Below are 18,647 nucleotides of genomic sequence, written 5' to 3' on the forward strand. Positions count from 1 at the left end.
GCAGCGGACCAATTAGCTTCCGATAAATTTAGTTCTGATAAGTTTTAGCCCGCTAACATATTTCTGCGGGCATAGTGAATAAAGCTTAATAGTTAAAAGTATTTGTTAAGTCTAAAATCAAAGATTTTAGTGCTTGCCTGTTACATGTTTTGTAGCAGACAGACAGCCATGAATGGTAGAGCTCTAACGTCTGCAGGCAGAGGAGAGCTGACTACCAGAGAGAAAGTAAAGAGAAGAGAGAAAGGAAGAGGAAGAGAAAAAAAGATAATGTTTCACTTGTAAAAAAAAAAAAAAAAAAAAAAAAAAAGGCCATTTCAAAACTGAAAATTCTGTTTTTCTTGTAATTCAGCAGTTTTAGCAAATGTGTGGCTGTTCATACTGCCATGAACACTGCCATCCAGTAGATGGCTGTGTTCATGGCAGTATGAACCCTAACTCTTATCTTTTTTTTTAACAAATGAAAAAAATGACATATTTACACATACAGATTTATTTGTAAAACCCACAACACGTTTCAGTAACTTGTGGCTTATAATGACCAGTCAACCACTGATGTCAGGCAACTAATCTTCCCATAATACATTGTGGCTAAATGCTAAAACCTTCAAAATTAGTGCATGACTTTAAAACTAAAACATATAGCTGATATTTTCACTTTGTAAAATGACAGATGTGACGTTAATTTCAATAACTAGCGGATTAACTTTTATCAAAGCTAACTGCCCATGTCTACTGAAAAATGCTGAACCCAGCTGTCTTTGTGCTGGATTCCAAAGCTAAACCAGTGCTAAAGCAGTGAGTTGAGTAGAGGTGGGTGGATCGATCCTAATATTAATAATATCGATACCAACGCTGGTATTGATATTGAACAATCCTGGTGTAAAAAGATCGATACTCAAGCTTCTTTTTTTTTCTCCCACACGCACTGACTGCTGCGCGCGCAGATTCATCAAAGTCTACTCTCTGTCTGTAAGAGCAGCCCTGCGCTGTGTCACACAACACGGAGCAGCGCACTCTCCCCCCTTTGGTCTTTTGTTGCTGTGCTACAGCTATGCATTGAGGCTCAGCCTGGCCCACGCACTCAGTGCTCTCCTCGAGTCAGCCCTCTACTTCAGAAGATTTTGTTTTAAGTTGTGTTGAGTGATATTTTTAAACAAAAATGGTGATTGTGACAATAAAGTATTTTGTTGTCACGTACAATGTTCACTGAAATTCTATCCTAGGTCTTTTGGATCCTTTGGATCTATGAAGCTTAAATATAAAAAAGTATTGTTATCGATATCGGCGATACTGGGCCTATATTTACTTGGTATCGGATCAATACCAAAATTCCCATGATCGCCCACCTTTAGAGTTGAGCTCAGACACGTGCAATCTGTATCACTTGTTTTTGTATCCATACTCAATATATGGCCGTTCAGCCCGCCTGCAGCCACAGCACTGAGGCTCACGGTTTTTCTTTTCACAGAAACCCTGAGTTTTCCCAGTGAAAATTTATGTTTGTTAGGGACGTTTTTAATGCTTGCACAGACTGGGTGTTGGGCAGGGTTGTGGAAACCACCAGCAACTTTGGTTCTGTTGTTGGTGAGGATAGGTTTACAAACCTTGACTTCATGGAAGATGATGTGATTTTTGCTGAATCAATTAATACTCTTGAGAAGGTGACTCTGGAATCACAGTTCTTAGTTTTACCATTGTCCTGGATCATGACTAAGCTTGGGTGCCAGAGTGTTGAGGACCCCAGTGGCTGAAGAAGGCCAAGAGGATGCCCACATTTGAGAGTTATGGTGATGGGCTACATATCTGCCTGGCTGGTTGTCATCCAGGAGCCAAAGCAGTTGTGGATGCAGTGCACCAGTGCATGCTCCCAGACTTGATTTGATTTGAATTTGCTTAAAAAAAGACATTTGTAACAGTTGCCAAAGGTGAGTAGAACAATCAGAAACACAGTGTTCTGAAAGGTTTCTTAACTTAATGCTTCTTAACTTTCTCTATGATTTAACTGTTTGCAAATATTCATCTTTTACTTTGCTTCTGACAAGTTTGGCCTTCAGACCTCTTCCTATCGTCTTTGCTGGCACTTCCCTCAGCATGGCGTCCTTCACAGAGGGTATAAAGAGCAACAACGCGCTCTTCCAGACCGCCGCCGCCGCCAAACAAAGAACATGCTGCCCGCTCTTGTAAAGCTGTGCTGTGGAATCTCCTACCCACACCTGAGGAGCATGTCCAGTAAATATTTCATTATCCTTTAATCATAAAGCAAATAAGGCAAAAGAGTAACAAGTTGTTTGTTGTTTGTTTGTTGTTGCAGGCCTTCAACGTACAGCTGTGGCAGTGATTGGTCAAGAGATCACACATCTGCAGCAACACAAATATATGGAACTTCACACGAGACCGCACGCAGCCCTGAATTACAGCGGTAACGTGTGAATTCAAAAGATCTTTCGTTGTCTTTCTGTTCAGCTTTTTTTCTGAGTTTACAAGTGAGGAATCATGTTTTGCAGAACCCAGTGGAACATCAATGAAGGAAGAGTCTCTGATGTTTGTAGAAGAAGGCGTCGGCGCGATGCGGAAGGCTTTGAAGCTGTTGGAGGACAAAGAAGGATGGAAGATGGAGATCAAAGAGGTAACAGCTGACTAACAAATGCACTTTGTATCTTCTTCAAAGTTCTTACAATAATAGTCAGGTCAAGTCTGGGTTAGATCAGATTCTCGTGACGCGTGATGCAACATCAGGGTCACCAACTCTAGTCCTCGAGATCACCTGACCATGCCGTGCACATTTTCCATGTCTCTTTGCTGCAACCACAGCTGATTTTATTACATCCACCAAGGACATAAAATCAGCAGCGTTTTTTTTTTTTTTTACTTGTCTGTCCGGCTGTCTGTTGGCAGGATTACATCAAAACTACTGCACGGATTTTGATGAAATAATTAGGCCATGGAAGTCTCCATTACATTTTGAAGGTATTCTGGATCCGGATTCTGGATCAAGATTTCACTTTATATAGGCTTTGAACGATTACTTCAAAACTTCTTCAAGGATTCTCACCAAATTTGCACCACAGATAGATATTAGGCCATGGAAGTCTCCATTATGTTTTGAAGGTAATCTGGATCCAGATTCTGTATCAAGATTTCACTTTATATAGGTTTTGAATGATTACTTAAAAACAACTTCAAGGATTCTGATCAAATTTGTACCACTGATAGATATTAGGCCATGGAAGTCTCCACTGAATTTTGCAGGTGATCCAGATCCAGATTGTGGGACGTCAGAAGTCTGTGTTTGCTGTTCAGGCTATGGTATTCAAGGATAAACACCAGCCCGATGGGTTTCAGGGCATGTATAGGACTTAACACAGATATTAGATTTTCATTATATCAGGCAGAATTAAAGGACATCAACCAGTTTTTGGTTGGTTTGATGAAGAGATGGGTCTTGGATCTTGGTGTGGTTCTGGATGAAGTGGCAAATTCTGCCTTTGAGATTGATTTTTGATCTTTCATTGCTAATCCTAACTTCTTTGATCCTGATAACAAGATCAAAGACATCAGCAATTAGGATCTAAGGTGCCGACCCTCAATCAGGATCAAACTCATGTTCAAAATCATGGATCAGGATCAAATGTCAGGATCAAAGATGAACTATCTCAATTAAAGATCAGCAAACTGGATCAAAACTCATCAGAATAAGTGATCAGCATTAAAGACATAAAATAATAAAAGATGAAAGATTAGCGATCAGGATCAAAACTCAGCAACCACAATCAATAGTGATAGTTCAAGATCAAAGATCAGGATTAAAAAGTAAATAATCAGGAACAGATACCCTGATTAGGATTACAGATCAAGAATTAGACACAAAGGTTAGTGATCCAGATCAAGTTCATTGTCAGGATAAAAAGTGGCTGTCTATCCACTGGTCAACTTTGATCCAGATCCAGATAATGGCCAAAAGTGTGTTTTGGAGCAGAGGTGGTCCACTTGACTGGGCTAATGATTGGGATTACGTTTGGCGCTTAATTTAAATGGGGCTGTGGGGCCTTGGTTGAGGTATGCACTTTTTATGGACAGAGGTGTTATTATTATTTTTTTCCATAACTGTTTTTAAATATTTTTTTCAAATACAGATACAAAATAGAACTTGTATACAATGCTTGAAAAAAACGTATATAACATAAACAGAAAAGGAAACAAACAAACAAACGAACAAGTGCCCTATTAGCCTCTATATAATTAGGTAACCCTAGATCTAGTCTAGTATTTTTTTTTTAATATATGAGATAAAAAGACTTCCAAATAGTTTCAAATTTGTCTACTTTGCCCTTCAACACATATGTCATCCTTTCCAGTGGAAGAGTCAATGCCATTTCCCGTAGCCATTAGTCCTATGTTGGTCTATGAGATTTCTTCCAGTATAGTGATAGCATTAAGTAGGCCTAGATCCAAAAGTGTCCGTTCATTCTTAGTGTAATTGTGCTTCTCAGGGTAGAGGCTAAATAAAAACAACTCGGTGTCCATTATCACATGTTTGGAAAAAATCTTTTCCATCACCTCTTTTATCTCTTCCCAAAACAGTATTATTATTATTATTTTTTTTTTACAATACCACATACAGCGTATCAATATTCCTTTGTGTTCTGTGCATTTTGAACATATATCAGGTACATCAACATTATATCTATTTATGTCTACTGGTGTTACATAACCATCAACCATTTCAACTGTATCAGTTGGTGTCTGTTAATAGATCTGATGTGAGCTAGAATGCATATTTTTCACCAGTCTTCCTCTGACAGATCTATTGATAAGTCATCCTCTCAGAAAGTTGGGATATCAAGTTATAAAATGAGAAATTATACATTTTTCCGATTATCCTTTGTTGGACATTTTCTCTAATATTGTTTGGGCTGGTTTTGACAGTTGACAGTTATTATTATAAAATTTCTGATTTTAGATATCTAAAAAAATGTATTTTTATTCAGATGGAATTTATTTTGGAGCTCCTGGGAGCTCATTAGAACCTCCGAGTCAGATAGATAACTATGCACTTTTTGTGCCCTTCTAGTTCTTCTATCAAGGAACTGCAAACAAGCCACATGAAACTGCAATTTAATGGTGGTGGTGTCATATTTTTGTTTCTTTTAGAGTAATGGTGACGTGGTGTTTAGCAAAGTGACGGAGGGGAGCAGAAAGGTGTTCATGCTGCAGGCCGTCCTAGATGCCAGCATGGACGAGCTCTATGACATCTTGTTTCTCAGAGTGGAGGAAATGCACAAGTGGAACCCAAATGTGCAGAAAATACAAGTGAGTGAATACACTATTCACTAACTTGTTTTTACTATTCTTGTTGCCACTAATGAGGGGCCAAGTAGCACCAATTTTTTGTGCTTCCTCACAATTGGGTCTCAAGCCCACATACCAAGTTTGATTCTGATACAGCAAAGTATTTCTGAGATATGACCTCATGTCCTGTTTGGCAGCATTGCCACAGAATGAACTTGATTGTGAGCAGTGAATGTTTTTAATGTTGCTGGCCTGCGGGGAATAATTGATTCACATTTATGAAACACAGTGAAACTATTGAATGTCTTTTGTTTTAAGGTACAGCTATCTGCAGCGCATCTGGAAAGTATTCACAGCACTTCACTTTTTCCACATTTTGATATGATACAAGCTTATTCCAAAATTAATTAATTTAATTTTTCTCCTCAAAATTATACACACAATACCCCATAACAACAATGTGAAAAAGTTTTTATTTTTTTTTATTTTTCAAATTTATTAAAAAAAAAACTAAAACTAAGAAATTATATGTACATAAGTATTCACAGTCTTTGCCATGAAGTTAAAACTTGAGCACGTGCATCCTGTTTCCACTGATCATCCTTGAGATGTTTCTACAGCTTAATTGGAGTCCACCTGGGGTAAATTCAGTTGATTGGACATGATTTCGAAAGACACACACCTGTCTACATATAAGGTCCCACAGTTGACAGCATGTCAGAGCACAAACCAAGAAGGAAGTCAAAGGAATTGTCTGTAGACCTATGAGACAGGATTGTCTCGAAGCACAAATCTGAGGAAGGCTACAGAAACATTTCTGCTGCTTTGAAGGTCCCAGTGAGCACAGTGGCCTCCATCATCCCTAAATAGAATAAGTTCAGAAACTCCAGGACTCTTCCTAGAGCTGGCCACCCGTCTAAGCTAAGCGATCAGGGGAGAAGGGCCTTAGTCAGGGAGGTGACCAAGAACCCGATGGTCACTCTGTCAGAGCTCCAGCATTCCTCTGTGGAGAGAGGAGAACCTTACAAAAGGTCAACCATCTCTGCAGCAATCCACCAATCAGGTCTGTATGGTAGAGTGGCCAGACGGAAGCCACTCCTTAGTAAAAGGCACATGACAGCCCACCTGGAGTTTGCCAAAAGGCAACTGAAGGATTCTCAAATCAAATCAAATCAATTTTATTTATATAGCACCAAATCACAACAAACAGTTGCCCCAAGGCGCTTTATATTGTAAGGCAAGGCCATACAATAAATACGGAAAAACCCCAACGGTCAAAACGACCCCCTGTGAGCAAGCACTTGGCAACAGTGGGAAGGAAAAACTCCCTTTTAACAGGAAGAAACCTCCAGCAGAACCAGGCTCAGGGAGGGGCAGTCTTCTGCTGGGACTGGTTGGGGCTGAGGGAGAGAACCAGGAAAAAGACATGCTGTGGAGAGGAGCAGAGATCAATCACTAATGATTAAATGCAGAGTGGTGCATACAGAGCAAAAAAGAGAAAGAAACACTCAGTGCATCATGGGAACCCCCCAGCAGTCTAAGTCTATAGCAGCATAACTAAGGGATGGTTCAGGGTCACCTGATCCAGCCCTAACTATAAGCTTTAGCAAAAAGGAAAGTTTTAAGCCTAATCTTAAAAGTAGAGAGGGTGTGATCCGAATTGGGAGCTGGTTCCACAGGAGAGGAGCCTGAAAGCTGAAGGCTCTGCCTCCCATTCTACTCTTACAAACCCTAGGAACTACAAATAAGCTTGCAGTCTGAGAGCGAAGCGCTCTATTGGGGTGATATGGTATTATGAGGTCCCTAAGATAAGATGGGACCTGATTATTCAAAACCTTATAAGTAAGAAGAAGAATTTTAAATTCTATTCTAGAATTAACAGGAAGCCAATGAAGAGAGGCCAATATGGGTGAGATATGCTCTCTCCTTCTAGTCCCCGTCAGTACTCTAGCTGCAGCATTTTGAATTAACTGAAGGCTTTTCAGGGAACTTTTAGGACAACCTGATAATAATGAATTACAATAGTCCAGCCTAGAGGAAATAAATGCATGAATTAGTTTTTCAGCATCACTCTGAGACAAGACCTTTCTAATTTTAGAGATATTGCGCAAATGCAAAAAAGCAGTCCTACATATTTGTTTAATATGCGCATTGAATGACATATCCTGATCAAAAATGACTCCAAGATTTCTCACAGTATTACTAGAGGTCAGGGTAATGCCATCCAGAGTAAGGATCTGGTTAGACACCATGTTTCTAAGATCTGTGGGGCCAAGTACAATAACTTCAGTTTTATCTGAGTTTAAAAGCAGGAAATTAGAGGTCATCCATGTCTTTATGTCTATAAGACAATCCTGCAGTTTAGCTAATTGGTGTGTGTCCTCTGGCTTCATGGATAGATAAAGCTGGGTATCATCTGCGTAACAATGAAAATTTAAGCAATGCCGTCTAATAATACTGCCTAAGGGAAACATGTATAAAGTGAATAAAATTGGTCCTAGCACAGAACCTTGTGGAACTCCATAATTAACCTTAGTCTGTGAAGAAGATTCCCCATTTACATGAACAAATTGTAATCTATTAGATAAATATGATTCAAACCACCGCAGCGCAGTGCCTTTAATACCTATGGCATGCTCTTATCTCTGTAATAAAATTTTATGGTCAACAGTATCAAAAGCAGCACTGAGGTCTAACAGAACAAGCACAGAGATGAGGCCACTGTCTGAGGCCATAAGAAGATCATTTGTAACCTTCGCTAATGCTGTTTCTGTACTATGATGAATTCTAAAACCTGACTGAAACTCTTCAAATAGACCATTCCTCTGCAGATGATCAGTTAGCTGTTTTACAACTACCCTTTCAAGAATTTTTGAGACAAAAGGAAGGTTGGAGATTGGCCTATAATTAGCTAAGATAGCCGGGTCAAGTGATGTTTTTTTAAGTAATGGTTTAATTACTGCCACCTTAAAAGCCTGTGGTACATAGCCAACTAATAAAGATAGATTGATCATATTTAAGATCGAAGCATTAATTAATGGTAGGGCGTCCTTGAGCAGCCTGGTAGGAATGGGGTCTAATAGACATGTTGATGGTTTGGAGGAAGTAACTAATGAAAATAACTCAGACAGAACAGTCAGAGAGAAAGAGTCTAACCAAATACCGGCATCACTGAAAGCAGCCGAAGATAACGATACGTCTTTGGGATGGTTATGAGTCATTTTTTCTCTAATAGTTAAAATTTTATTAGCAAAGAAAGTCATGAAGTCATTACTAGTTAAAGTTAAAGGAATACTCGGCTCAATAGAGCTCTGACTCTTTGTCAGCCTGGCTACAGTGCTGAAAAGAAACCTGGGGTTGTTCTTATTTTCTTCAATTAGTGATGAGTAGTAAGATGTCCTAGCTTTACGGAGGGCTTTTTTATAGAGCAACAGACTCTTTATCCAGGCTAAGTGAAGATCTTCTAAATTAGTGAGACGCCATTTCCTCTCCAACTTACGGGTTATCTGCTTTAAGCTGCGAGTTTGTGAGTTATACCACGGAGTCAGGCACTTCTGATTTAAAGCCCTCTTTTTCAGAGGAGCTACAGCATCCAAAGTTGTCTTCAATGAGGATGTAAAACTATTGACGAGATACTCTATCTCACTTACAGAGTTTAGGTAGCTACTTTGCACTGTGTTGGTATATGGCATTAGAGAACATAAAGAAGGAATCATATCCTTAAACCTAGTTACAGCGCTTTCTGAAAGACTTCTAGTGTAATGAAACTTGTTCCCCACTGCTGGGTAGTCCATCAGAGTAAATGTAAATGTTATTAAGAAATTATCAGACAGAAGGGAGTTTTCAGGGAATACTGTTAAGTCTTCAATTTCCATACCATAAGTCAGAACAAGATCTAAGATATGATTAAGTGGTGGGTGGACTCATTTACATTTTGAGCAAAGCCAATTGAGTCTAATAATAGATTAAATGCAGTGTTGAGGCTGTCATTCTCAGCATCTGTGTGGATGTTAAAATCGCTCACTATAATTATCTTATCTGAGCTAAGCACTAAGTCAGACAAAAGGTCTGAAAATTCACAGAGAAACTCACAGTAACGACCAGGTGGACGATAGATAATAACAAATAAAACTGGTTTTTGGGACTTCCAATTTGGATGGACAAGACTAAGAGTCAAGCTTTCAAATGAATTAAAGCTCTGTCTAGGTTTTTGATTAATTAATAAGCTGGAATGGAAGATTGCTGCTAATCCTCCGCCTCGGCCCGTGCTACGAACATTCTGGCAGTTAGTGTGACTTGGGGGTGTTGACTCATTTAAACTAACATATTCATCCTGCTGTAACCAGGTTTCTGTAAGGCAGAATAAATCAATATGTTGATCAATTATTATATAATTTACTAACAGGGACTTAGAAGAGAGAGACCTAATGTTTAATAGACCACATTTAACTGTTTTAGTCTGTGGTGCAGTTGAAGGTGCTATATTATTTTTTCTTTTTGAATTTTTATGCTTAAATAGATTTTTACTGGTTATTGGTGGTCTGGGAGCAGGCACCGTCTCTACGGGGATGGGGTAATGAGGGGATGGCAGGGAGAGAGAAGCTGCAGAGAGGTGTGTAAGACTACAACTCTGCTTCCTGGTCCCAACCCTGGATAGTCACAGTTTGGAGGATTTAAGAAAATTGGCCAGATTTCTAGAAATGAGAGCTGCTCCATCCAAAGTGGGATGGATGCCGTCTCTCCTAACAAGACCAGGTTTTTCCCAGAAGCTTTGCCAATTATCTATGAAGCCCACCTCATTTTTTGGACACCACTCAGACAGACAGCAATTCAAGGAGAACATGTGGCTAAACATGTCACTCCCGGTCCGATTGGGGAGGGGCCCAGAAAAAACTACAGAGTCCAACATTGTTTTTGCAAAGTTACACACCGATTCAATGTTAATTTTAGTGACCTCCGATTGGCATAACCGGGTGTCATTATTGCCGACGTGAATTACAATCTTACCAAATTTACGCTTAGCCTTAGCCAGCAGTTTCAAATTTCCTTCAATGTCGCCTGCTCTGGCCCCCGGAAGACAATTGACTATGGTTGCTGGTGTCGCTAACTTCACATTTCTCAAAACAGAGTCGCCAATAACCAGAGTTTGAACCTCGGTGGGTGTGTCGCCGAGTGGGGAAAAACGGTTAGAAATGTGAACGGGTTGGCGGTGTACACGGGGCTCCTGTTTAGGACTACGCTTCCTCCTCACAGTCACCCAGTCGGTCTGCTTTCCCGGCTGCTCGGGATCTACTGGAAGGGAACTAACAGCGGCTAAGCTACCTTGGTCCGCACCGACTACAGGGGCCTGGCTAGCTGTAGAATTTTCCACGGTGCGGAGCCGAGTCTCCAATTCGCCCAGCCTGGCCTCCAAAGCTACGAATAAGCTACACTTATTACAAGTACCATTACTGCTAAAGGAGGGCGAGGAATAACTAAACATTTCACACCCAGAGCAGCAAAGTGCGGGAGAGACAGGAGAAGCCGCCATGCTAAATTGGCTAAGAGCTAGTAGCTGCGCTAAGCTAGCGGATTCCTAAAAACACACAAAGTGAATAATGTGTAAGTAATTTAGAGGTGATTCAGCAGAGGGAGTGCTTTAGTTAAGGCACGTGAAGATTACACTGTGAAACAAATCGTTATCTAGTTAACTAGATCAATCTAACTGCGCAGATTAAACAGCTAACAGATACAGCAAAACACCGCTGTGCTCTGGAACAGGAAGTGATACAATACCACAGTGAGAGCCAACCACCAGGACAGACCATTCTCAGACCATGAGAAATAAAATTCTCTGGTCTGATAAAACAAAGATTGAACTCTTTGGTGTGAATGCCAGACATCATGTTTGGAGGAAACCAGGCACCATCCCTACAGTGAAGCATGGTGGTGGCAGCATCATGCTGTAGGGATGTTTTTCAGCAGCAGGAACTGGGAGACTAGTCAGGATTGAGGGAAAGATGAATGCAGCAATGTACAGAGACATCCTGGATGAAAACCTGCTCCAGAGCGCTCTTAACCTCAGACTGGGGCAACAGTTCATCTTTCAGCAGGACAATGACCCTAAACACACAGCCAAGATATCGAAGGAGTGACGTCAGGACAACTTTGTGAATGTCTTTGAGTGGCCCAGCCAGAACGCTCTCCATCCAATGATGGAGCTTCAGAGGTGCTGCAAAGAGGAATGGACAAAACTGCTCAACGATAGGTGCACCAAGCTTGTGACATCATATTGAAGAAGAGTTGAGGCTGTAATTGCTGCCAAATGTGCATCAACAAAGTATTGAGCAAAGCATATGAATACTCATGTACACTGTAAAAATTATCAGGGTGCTTCAACTTCAAAAATTAAATTCAATTGCTGCCTTAGAAACATAAGTAAACTCAACTGACATGTTGACACATTTAAATTTACATTTCACTGAACTGGCTTATAACCTTGAGGTGCAATGCCAATAACTCATGAAGTTAAGTTGAAATTTCATAACTCATTATGATAAATGGAAGTGAATTATTGAAACAAGTAATACTAACTAATTGAGCTTATCACTTTTTACAGTGTACATGTGATTTCTTAGATTTTTATTTTTAATATATTTGCAAAAAAAAAAAAACTTTTTCATGTTGTCATTATGAGGTGTTGTGAGTAGAATTTTGAGGGAAAAATTAATTTAATCCATTTTGGAATAAGCTTGTAACGTAACAAAATGTGAAAAATTAAGTGCTGTGAATACTTTCCACATGCACAGTAAGTTAATAAGTTGAATAGCACTGTGAGAGACGTTTTATATTCTAATCAATTTTTCAAGAAGTAAAAAAGGAGAAAAGCAGAAAATTCACAAAATGCATAGATAATAAACAGAAATGTATCTCCTGGTATACTTTTCAGTGTACAGCTATTTCATTCAATATTAAATGTAATAACTTATTCCTTTTCGTTCTTTTTTTTTTTTTTTTTTTTGTTATGGTCCTTTTGACGGGCTGCTGTGTTTTCCCAGACGGAACTTTTTAGTATGTTGTGTTGCAGATTCTGAAGCATGTTGGACCTCAAACGGTTGTCACTCACGAGGTGTCGGCGGAGAGAGCAGGAAACCTGATTGGTCAGAGGGATTTTCTGAGTGTCAGACACAGCTGCAGACAAAAATCCTGTGTGTATCTGGGAGGAACAGCAATTCACCTGGAGTCCTTCCCGCCGCAGACAGGCTTTGTGAGGTATACATTTGAAAACAATCCTCCTCCATCATCATCATTATCATCATCATCATCACGTGTGATGTCACTCAGCCTGTCCGATAATCAGCATTTTTAAAATGATTCATATACTTCACTGATTATTTGGGTAAAATGGAAAAACACTTGATTTCCCAGTAACAAAATGTTTCAGGAGTGACTGTTCTGAGTACATTAGGAACAGCAACAAAATATAAGAAATTACACAACAAAAACATAAATGCAACACATTTGGTTTGAGTGGAAATAAAAGAAATTTCTTCTATGCAGACAAAAGGATTATTTTCCTTCAATGTTGTTCACAATTTTTTTTTAAAATCCATGTTAATCAATTTCAATTTTTCAACTTATTTTCATTTATATAGCACCAAATCACAACATAGTTGCTTCAAAGCGCTTCACACAGGTAAGGTCTAACCTTACCAACCCCCAGGGCAACAGTGGTAAGGAAAAACTCCCTCTGAGGAAGAAACCTCAAGCAGACCAGACTCAAAGGGGTGACCCTCTGCTTGAGCCATGCTACAAACATAAATTACAGAAACAATTCACAGAACAATTCACGGACAAATATACAAGAAATGCTAATGGCGCACAGGACAGGAGGATCGCCAACACGAATACAACTCCCATCTCTGGATGGAGCTGCACCTTAAACAGAGAGAAAAAACAGAATCAGGCATCAGAAAGACAAAAAATACTGGATAATTTGCCAGCATTACACAACAAGGAAAACAGAGAAATACTAAGGTGATTGCCGGCTGCTAGCCCTAAACTTCACTAAAAGACCCAGAATTTAGGTAAAGTTGAGGCCGCGGCCCACTCCAATTACTAATAACATGAATTAAAAGAGTAAAAAGCGTAAAACAAAACTGTACCAGTATGCTAGCCATATGAAAAGGAAAGTAAGTAAGTCTTAAGTCTGCAGGGAGATCATTTCACAGAACAGGGGCTCTGTGACCCGCAGACTTCTTATTCACCTTAGGGACACAAAGCAGTCCTGCACCCTGAGAACGTAAGGCCCGGGCCGGTACGTAAGGTTTAATTAGGTCAGCTAGGTAGGGAGGTGCCAGTCCATGAATAATTTTATAGGTTAGTAGCAGAACCTTAAAATCTGATCTCACTGGGACAGGAAGCCAGTGAAGAGACGCCAAAATGGGTGTAATGTGGTTGTACTTTCTGCTTCATGTCAAAACTGGCTGCAGCATTTTGAACCAACTGGAGACCCCTAATGCTAGACTGCGGTAAACCAGAAAATAGAACATTGCAGTAGTCCAATCTAGAAGAGATAAATGCATGGATCAGGGTCTCAGCATCAGCCAGACAGAATGGTTAATCAGCACTTAACTTTTGACTGATAAGTTGGCACAGGGCCAGTAATGAGATGTAAATAAGTAAATAAATAAAGATGTTATTTCAAACAGATGGCATCAGCAGGTGATAGTAATCATGATTTGGTACAAAAGCAGTATCCACAAATGAGTGAGTCTATGAGGAGCAAAGATGGGCAGAGGATCCCTCGGATGACATTGGATCAAGAATCATATTCATCAATAACCGCTATAACCACATGGGCAAGGGATTACTTTAGGAAACCTTTGTTAAATACTGCAACACAGAGTTACATTCATAAATGTCACTTAAAACTTTACTGTGCAAAAATTAAGACCTATGTTAAACTTGTCCATAAGCAGCGTCAACCTCTCTTGGCTCAGAGGCATTTGGACCAATAGACAGTGGAAATGTGTATTGCGGTCAGATGATTTAGTATTCCAGGATTTTTTTTAAAAGAACTAGACACAGACATCACATCAGGACCAAAGATGAAAATGTCCACTCAGAGTGTCTGTCGTGGTATGGGGCTGTGTCAATGCCATTGCAAAAAGGTAATTTACACTTCTGTGACTGCAGCATTAATTTAGAAAAATGCATTGACATTTTCAAGCAAGATATGCTGCTTTCATGACATCTTTTCTAGGGATGTATATGTATTTGTTTCAACAAGATACATGCAAAACCACATTCTGCACACATTACAAAGACATGGCTGCAGAAGAAATGAATATGGATACTGGCCTGCCTATAGTTCTGACCTATCCTCAATCAAGAATGTGTGGAGAATTTTGAAATGAAACACGCAAAAACAATGATTGAGTACTGTTACACATTTTAAGACGTGTTTTCAGAAAGAATGGGACAAAATAACACGTGAAATGCTTCATCGCTTGTATCCTCAAAATGTCTTTTAAGTGTTGGAAGAAGCAATAGCAACATTACAAAGTGGCAAATGCTTCAACATTTTTTTAGAATGGATGTATATTAACAAATGAAATGAAGCTGACCAGGAAAACATGAAATATGTTGGGATAATACTGTCTGCAATGAAATAGAATATCATTTTAAAAAATAGCATCTTAATATTTTCTCATTTGGGATTGTAGTGGATGAAGCTGTATGTGGTGATCCTGGTTCTGGCACGATTACACGTGGTCTGCTGGTTAGAAACCATATTGGAGGTGGCTTATGGTAGTAAAATCAACATTCGGTTCTAGGATAACAGCTTTAGCGGACATTACTCCAGTCAGCAGGCCTTACACTCTCTCTCAAAATTTTTCACATCTGTGGCTTTAAGTTTGCATGATCATTTATTACGACCAGTCCAAGATACATTTGTGCAGTAATCATGCTGTGTAATCAGCAAATAGATATATTGCACCAGCCAGGTGGATGGATTATCTTAGCACATGGAAGTGCTCACTCACACAGATTTTAACAAATTTCTGAACAAACTTTGTGAGAATTAAGACATTTGCATGCACAGAATAAATCTTATATATTTTAATTCAATACATTCTTGTTTGAATAAATGGGCCACTTCTTGCAGTTTGTGTCAGAGGAATTTTATCACACGATTAATAAGGATATGATAGTGAGTTGATTAGGTTAGAAGATAACGTGCTCTACATAGATATAATGTGTTGCTGTGCGTTTGTGTGTAAACAGAGGTGAGGATGGGCCGACGTGTATCGTCATTGAGGACATGATGGATGATGGCTCACCAAGAAGCCGCTTCACATGGCTCCTTAATATGGATGTAAAGGTAAATTTTCCTCTGTCTACATTTTTTTAAGAAATAAGCAGCATGCAAGAGCTCATGCATGAAGGGATGTGACAATACTTCTTACAATATTGTGCATTCCACATCTGCTACAGCTGTAATAGACCATGGAGAGTTGTAGTGGTCCAAAGAGGACACAAGATTATTCAGCACCGTTCTCACTTTCACCTGGAAGGTCATGGTCTGAAACCTTGTCTATATCTTGAAAACCTTATAGGGTACAAAATGGTGTCCTTGATGAACTGGGATACTCCATCATTGTGGCGTCAGCTTCTTTTTACTGTGGTGGGATTTTCAAGATGTGTGGAAATTCCTTTTTATCCATTGTGAACTTTGACATACTTGGGTAATCCCTTGAATTTCCATTGATCTCACAACATTGTTGTACATACAGCACTAACAGATTTCCCAGGAGCGCCAAAGTTGTGCTATAGTTGTACAACGGCCATGCTAACAGTAGCATTTATATGTGACGCAGTGCAAGTCCAGTATGTTCCGTCGTCAAATCGCATGCTAGATCACATTCATGGGCAACCGTGATCTTGACACGGTGGCTTGTCATGGCGAAACTTTTAAAGAATGCATATCAGTGAAAGTGACACTGGAACTTTAGAGAACAGCCATGGTACAAGTAAAATGATTTTCTGGAAGTGCCAAATGGGACTGATGCTTAATTTAACATTGCGGGTCTTGTCTTGATGACCTATAGTACATGGTCTACAGTGCATTGTGCAAATCCATCTGGGGTGTGTCCATTTCATTTTTGTTTTACATAGCTCATAATTTGAGTGCAACTTAGGGTGTTGGGTGCAAAGTGACTGGACTCATTCATGCTTTCATTTTCTGCCACTTGTCCGGGTCCAGATTGTGGTGGCAGTCGACCCAGCAGGTCATCACACACTTACCTATCCTTAGTCAAGTCCTATAAGTCTTCCTGGGGGATCCCTAAGTATTCTCAAGATAGCTAGGAAATATAATCCCAACAGTGTGTCCTGGGGCTTCCCTGGTTCCTTTTTCCAGTTGGATGTGCCTGGAAAACCTCCTTTGGGACACAACCAGGTGGTATCCTCATCAGATGCCTGAACCATCTCAACTAACTCCTTTCAATGTGAAGAAGCAACAGGCAATGGGCAAAAGGTGTAGTACATCCTGGACAGGCTACCAGCCGATTGTAGAGCTGACACAATGTCAGGAGTAAATATAATCATGTTAAAATCATATCTAGATTCACTCAGCCATCGGAAATTCTTCTTTATTTGGTGAAAGTGGCAAAATTGTAGAGATTCACTTCATGATGTGATGTTCATGTCTCTGGGTCCTCAGCCCTTTAGATCAAGAGACATTGCAGAAGAGCCTAAGGCATTACTGGACAGATGTGTTTGACAATAGCAGTGCATTTGCGGGACAATGAAGATCCAAGTCTTTAGGGACTTGGTACTTCCTGTCTAACTGTATGGTTGGATGACCAAGAGTGTTTGTCTCTTCCCTTTCTCCCCCAACAGTTTTGCTCAATGCATTGATCAGACGCCTCACACTATCCACTGCAAAAACTGGATGTCTTTGGTATGACATCTCTAGGTACTAGGCCCTATGTCTCTTCTGAGGATCCTTGGGTACCGCTGGAATGACTTTTTGCCAAACAAACCTATTCTTTGTGAGACTCAGATAAGGAGTATTAATTCCACTGTGAAGGAATCTCACCTGCCACATTTTGGCCATGTGGTGCTTTATTTTGGCGTGATCCAGCACACAGGTGCCTCATTGTTGGAGAAGGTGGAAAAGTTGAAGGGGATGTGCACATTTCACCTGGCTGCACCAGCAAGATGGTTTCTTCTAATAAGTGGGGATGGACCACTTGTTTGCCTGAACAGTTGCTAGTCACGACTTGAGGTGGTTCTGCAATGTGGGTGATGTGGCAATGTGCGGCATTGACACATGCTCCACAACCTGACTTGATGATAGTAAGACATATTCAGTCACTTGAATATATAGAAAACTGGCTGCAAAAATAATGATTTTTATTCAAACATTATCCTTTGATTGAGTCAATACAATTACATTTTTATACACAGACAATAAAAAATTGCTATAATTTCTAAATGGTGACTGCAATATTTTCAGTAAAACCCTTGATGTAAAGCTGAAGGTCTACACTTTATGCTTTTGATGATACTTCAAAAAAAAAAAAAGCCCAAGGATGTCCAAACTTTTCCATCCCGCTGTACTTACACATTTAGACATAGTCTACCTTGGTGCCTTTTTGTCTGTATGTAACGCTGTATTTTACTCTCACATTTTCCAGCAGTGACAATCACTAAATACCGTCTAAAATATAGTAACTTAACCAAGATTTTTCTTCTCAGGGTTGGCTTCCAACATCTATTGTCAATCAGGCTTTGCCACGAGAACAGCTGGATTTCACCAGACACCTCCGCACACGTCTCACAGCTGGGGTCTCCTGAGGATGAGGAGTTCACGGCAACAGTTAGCGCGGAGGATGGGCAGATGAAGGCACAGCAAAGCCTGGATGATGGGCAGAACATTGCCTGGAAGGAGACATGTTGCATTGCCAGCCTGAGAAATACAGGCTGGGTCATAATAGGAAGTGATGTCATGGGATGCCATTTAAACCTCACTATGAAAAGGATTCAATGCTTCACACATGAGAAACTACATGACTGAAAATAAAGTAACCGATGGAAATTTGACTGATTTAGTTTCAGGTTGGTTCTTATATCTCTTCACCTTTTTCCACTTCTTTGTGTTGTCGATGTGTCTGATAGGGCTATTCCACAGAGCGCCGACCATTCTCGTTTCATCCCGAATAGCAAATCAGGGCATGTTTTGAAGCATCACAGTAACTTCTTGATCCATCTTTTGTCAATCTTGAATAAACTTTGTATACACAGTAGTTACGGCCATCATCAGCACCAGTTTTGAAATCGGGATGAAATTTTCAAGCTGTTCAAAAATT

General features: G+C 39.9%; 1 protein-coding gene across 1 annotated transcript; it reads left to right on the top strand.

Moving 5' to 3' along the window:
• Positions 1 to 2,145: 2,145 nt before the first annotated feature.
• On the top strand, positions 2,146 to 18,336 carry star2 (steroidogenic acute regulatory protein 2). The gene is made up of 7 exons (XM_034193847.1): positions 2,146 to 2,229; positions 2,312 to 2,419; positions 2,505 to 2,626; positions 5,152 to 5,310; positions 12,356 to 12,540; positions 15,559 to 15,655; positions 18,037 to 18,336. Exons 1-7 carry the CDS (start codon positions 2,166 to 2,168, stop codon positions 18,133 to 18,135), a joined length of 834 nt encoding a protein of 277 aa, XP_034049738.1. The 5' UTR covers positions 2,146 to 2,165; the 3' UTR covers positions 18,136 to 18,336.
• The last annotated feature ends 311 nt before the right edge of the window (positions 18,337 to 18,647 follow it).

This window comes from Thalassophryne amazonica, chromosome 18, assembly GCF_902500255.1.
Source record: "Thalassophryne amazonica chromosome 18, fThaAma1.1, whole genome shotgun sequence".
NCBI lineage: Eukaryota > Metazoa > Chordata > Actinopteri > Batrachoidiformes > Batrachoididae > Thalassophryne > Thalassophryne amazonica.

Bases quoted from the DNA above. Each gene is read 5' to 3' on its own strand.
- star2 (XM_034193847.1), top strand. From the start codon at position 2,166: ATGCTGCCCGCTCTTGTAAAGCTGTGCTGTGGAATCTCCTACCCACAC. The intron at 12,541-15,558 runs GTATACATTTGA...GTGTGTAAACAG, and splicing joins CCGCAGACAGGCTTTGTGAG to AGGTGAGGATGGGCCGACGT. The intron at 15,656-18,036 runs GTAAATTTTCCT...TTTTCTTCTCAG, and splicing joins TCCTTAATATGGATGTAAAG to GGTTGGCTTCCAACATCTAT.